The 3439-nt window shown below is 39.7% G+C and overlaps 1 protein-coding gene across 1 annotated transcript in view; it reads right to left on the bottom strand.

Moving 5' to 3' along the window:
• TTC21B (tetratricopeptide repeat domain 21B) overlaps positions 1-3342 on the bottom strand; it is a gene marked incomplete at its 5' end in the record, with an annotated part of 22700 nt that extends 19358 nt beyond the window's left edge. Inside the window, 3 exons of the mRNA XM_009577512.1 lie at positions 660-826; positions 2045-2155; positions 3213-3342. Coding sequence (XP_009575807.1) covers positions 660-826; positions 2045-2155; positions 3213-3342 — 408 coding nt within the window. The remainder of the gene's footprint in view (positions 1-659; positions 827-2044; positions 2156-3212) is intronic.
• Positions 3343-3439: the final 97 nt, after the last annotated feature.

Raw genomic sequence — 3439 nt, 5'->3', positions numbered from 1 at the left:
GCCATCAATGCCCCTTTCAGACCAAACCCCAAACACAGCACACCTCCCAAGCTACTGGGAAGAAAGTTAACTCTGTCCCAGCCGGAACCAGGACATACCTCCTTTAAAAAAAAAAAACCACAGTAAGTTTTCACAAAACTCGCTAAAGGTTAAAGATTCTAGTGAATTTTGGTATCTGTATATAAATGCAGAATACATCGCTACATACAACACTTACACAGATTTTAAAATAAATTACACTCGGTAAAACCATAGGAAATTTTGCCTTTTACAAGGCAAAATTTAAATCCTCAATCCTCTGGGTATTTCTGAATCTTCAGATTCAAAACAGGTGTCTCCCTCTAGTGAGACTATCACGCTTAGCTTTTTGCTAGGAATTATGACTCTCAGTATCAAGTAGCAAAATTGGCATAACTACATATTATTTCCATTGGTCAATGCAGACCTCTCACTTATTAAGTGAAAATAAATAATTAGCAGACAAAAAAAATCATTATGGGAATTGTACTCAGCCCTGTCAAATTCATAACATTAAGAAAGTAAGTATTAGAACACAAAACAGTTAATTAAAGGAAACCTCCAAATAGCATTGGCACAGTAAGTCTAGCTTCACAGTATACATGGTCCTATTACTATCTTACATAAAAAAAAAAAATTACCTCTTTACCACCACCAGAAACTTTGATCATTCTATCAACATATTCACGGGCTTTGTCCTCACGACCAAGATGCCACAAAAATAGGCCAGCGAAGTACAGAGCCTGCTGTCCTGCTGTTTTACGTTGCTCCTTCATTTTTGCATCCAACTCTAGAATAGCATCTCGATCTGGAAAGATTTTGTTCAGAGCTTTGTTGATAGCATCTCAAAATATTACAAGAGAGCAGCACATAAGCTAAGGGCTTCCAAAGCAAACATTGTTTTCTGTGTTATATATTGATAAAGACAGAGGCAATCCCTCCCAACTAAAAATATTAATCAGGTACAGATGCAAAAGACAGAAGAGGGTTCCCATCAACATGGCCATTTGTGCAAGAACCCCACTATTTGTTAAACCTTAGATTTGTAGCTGAGACTCCTGCCAGATAAATGGAAACTTGACAATAAGGTTCATGTTTATACCAGTGTCTGCCAAATAAGTAAGCAGTTAACTGTAGAGCCGTCCTAAAATGTTGAACACAACATGATTTATCTCCAGAATCCCCGGAAAATATGTGATGTGTTTCTTAACACTAAAGCTCAGTTTCTTACATCCTCATTGTTATTGTCAGTTGCTCTCATCAGGTTAATCCCATATAGGAATTTCATTTGGTGTGGGGGACTTACTGGCAAATATTTTGTTTTACCCACACTCATTTCTGGTCCTTTTTTAGGAGCCATTAAAATTAAACATCTGACTCCTACTGCCATGACCTTCTCAGAGAGTCTTGAAATGCATGATAATTTTGCTGCCATACAGCATTAATCCTCAGGGACTCAAGTAAGAGTGATGTCATTAGTCAGAGCTGTTTCACATCATACTGCTTAACAAAGTTGTCAGTAACATCTGCACAGTCAGGAATATACCAGGGCAATAATTTAATGACAACTCAGTTTACCTGATAAATCAACTGTGTTTTTGAGAACATAATTCTTAGCAAAATAACCCCAGTTTTTAGATTGGAGAAAGGAATACCAAAGTTCACAAAATTCTTTTTGTCACTTGTAAGGTCAGAGTAACTTGAAAGATAAAAATGGCGTGGCTTTAATGACTTCTTAAATTGCAGTTCTGCTCAAAAGAGCCAGTATCAGGCAAGAGTGAACAACAATCACAAGAAGCGTTTTTTTTTTAGTGTTTTATTTTAACATTCAGTCTTACTCTTCACAGTTTTGTGTTTTGGTATTTTTGCTTACAAGCTTAGTAAGTCACTCAATTCAGTACTAGACACTGTGACAAATTCAAAGCTGGAGTACGCCTTTTTAAATTAGGCAGAATTAGTCTACAACTCTCAGATCTTAACACACAGCTGTTTAAAACACAAAGCAATACTGTCTTAATGAGTGTACCTGGGTTAGGGCTCTTTTTATGGGCGTAAATCAGAGCCATCATTGTACAAAGTGACACCTCCTGTTTGTTTTTAATAGACTCCAACTGTCGAATACCCTCTTGGATGTCACCTAGTGAAAACAAGTGCAGAATAGGCTATAACATATTTCAAGACAGAGAATATCAGCATCAAAACCTCAATCTGACTTAAATTTTTCCCTTTTCTGTGTTTTTGATAACACTTCCTTCATAGTTCACACATCCATTTTCACTTGTGCAAGTTTTTCAAACAGACACAAGAAAGAAAAAAGCATCTCAATGCAGAGAACTTGAAAGGAGTTATGTGCTAGTTCTGCCAACTGCCATAAAGATGAAAATCATCTTTATTATTTGTTTTATACAGGGCATTGCGCAGCTCTTTTTACTCCTGTTTCTTTATATAGCCAGGATTTTTGCCTTGTTTGTGTGAATCTTTTGAACATCAATAGAAGAGACAACATCTTGAAAAACAGGAACGTATGATTGTAAAATAAACAAAAAAATTCAGGGAGTTTGGGAACAGATACACCACCTCTAAATCTTTTGAATCCTTCCCAGCCCCCTGCCGCAGCCCTCCCCCCACTTTGGGTTACTGGTTAGTATTCTGTGACATCCTTGATTTAGCTAAATAAACTTCTCAAAACAGTTTAATGTACACAAAGATCCTCCCAATGGGTATTAGCTGTCAGCTCCTCTGAGGCAGATGGATACAACAAAGTTAGATACAACTGCATTGAAGTGGAGAGATATTAGCTGGAACAAGCAAATTTATCTTTGTGATACAATGCAACGGGCATTTGGGCAGGGCTCAAATTCCCTCCAAGGAACCTGTTTACACGACCCATGTTCACACAATCATTTAAAAAAACAAAACAAAACAAACCAAAACAAACCAAACCAAAAAACCCAAAGACATACTCATTATTTCTCACTTCAGTACTATGTGGTCTAGATCAGTTTCATTCAAACTGGAGGGGGTGGAAGGGGGACGGTGACAGATCATGAAACACTGGTAATCTCAACATGGAAAACATTCAGGCTCCATAATATTGCTTTCTTTCCGTGAATTTTGTGACGCAAGGAGACCAGCGTTTTGGGAGGTCGGCGGAGGGACAAGACACAACAACCAGCTCCCCAGACTCGCATTACCTGCCCTCAGGGCGCCGTAGGCCCGGTAGAAAAGGAACACCGGATCGCTGCCCAGCCGCCCCAGCGCCTCATCCGCCGCAGCCCGGACGTGGTGGAAGTAGCCTTCTTGGCAGTAATAATTGAGCAGAGCCTGCGGGAGAGGCGGTCTCGGTTCACTCGTGCAAACGCTTCCCTCCGGGACGGCAGAAGACCGCGCCGACCGTCCCGGACCGGCCCCGTCTGACCGC

Source organism: Fulmarus glacialis, unplaced genomic scaffold (genome assembly GCF_000690835.1).
Source record: "Fulmarus glacialis isolate BGI_N327 unplaced genomic scaffold, ASM69083v1 scaffold16625, whole genome shotgun sequence".
In the NCBI taxonomy this organism is placed as follows: Eukaryota; Metazoa; Chordata; class Aves; order Procellariiformes; family Procellariidae; genus Fulmarus; species Fulmarus glacialis.
This window is presented reverse-complemented; position numbering and strand designations above follow the sequence as displayed.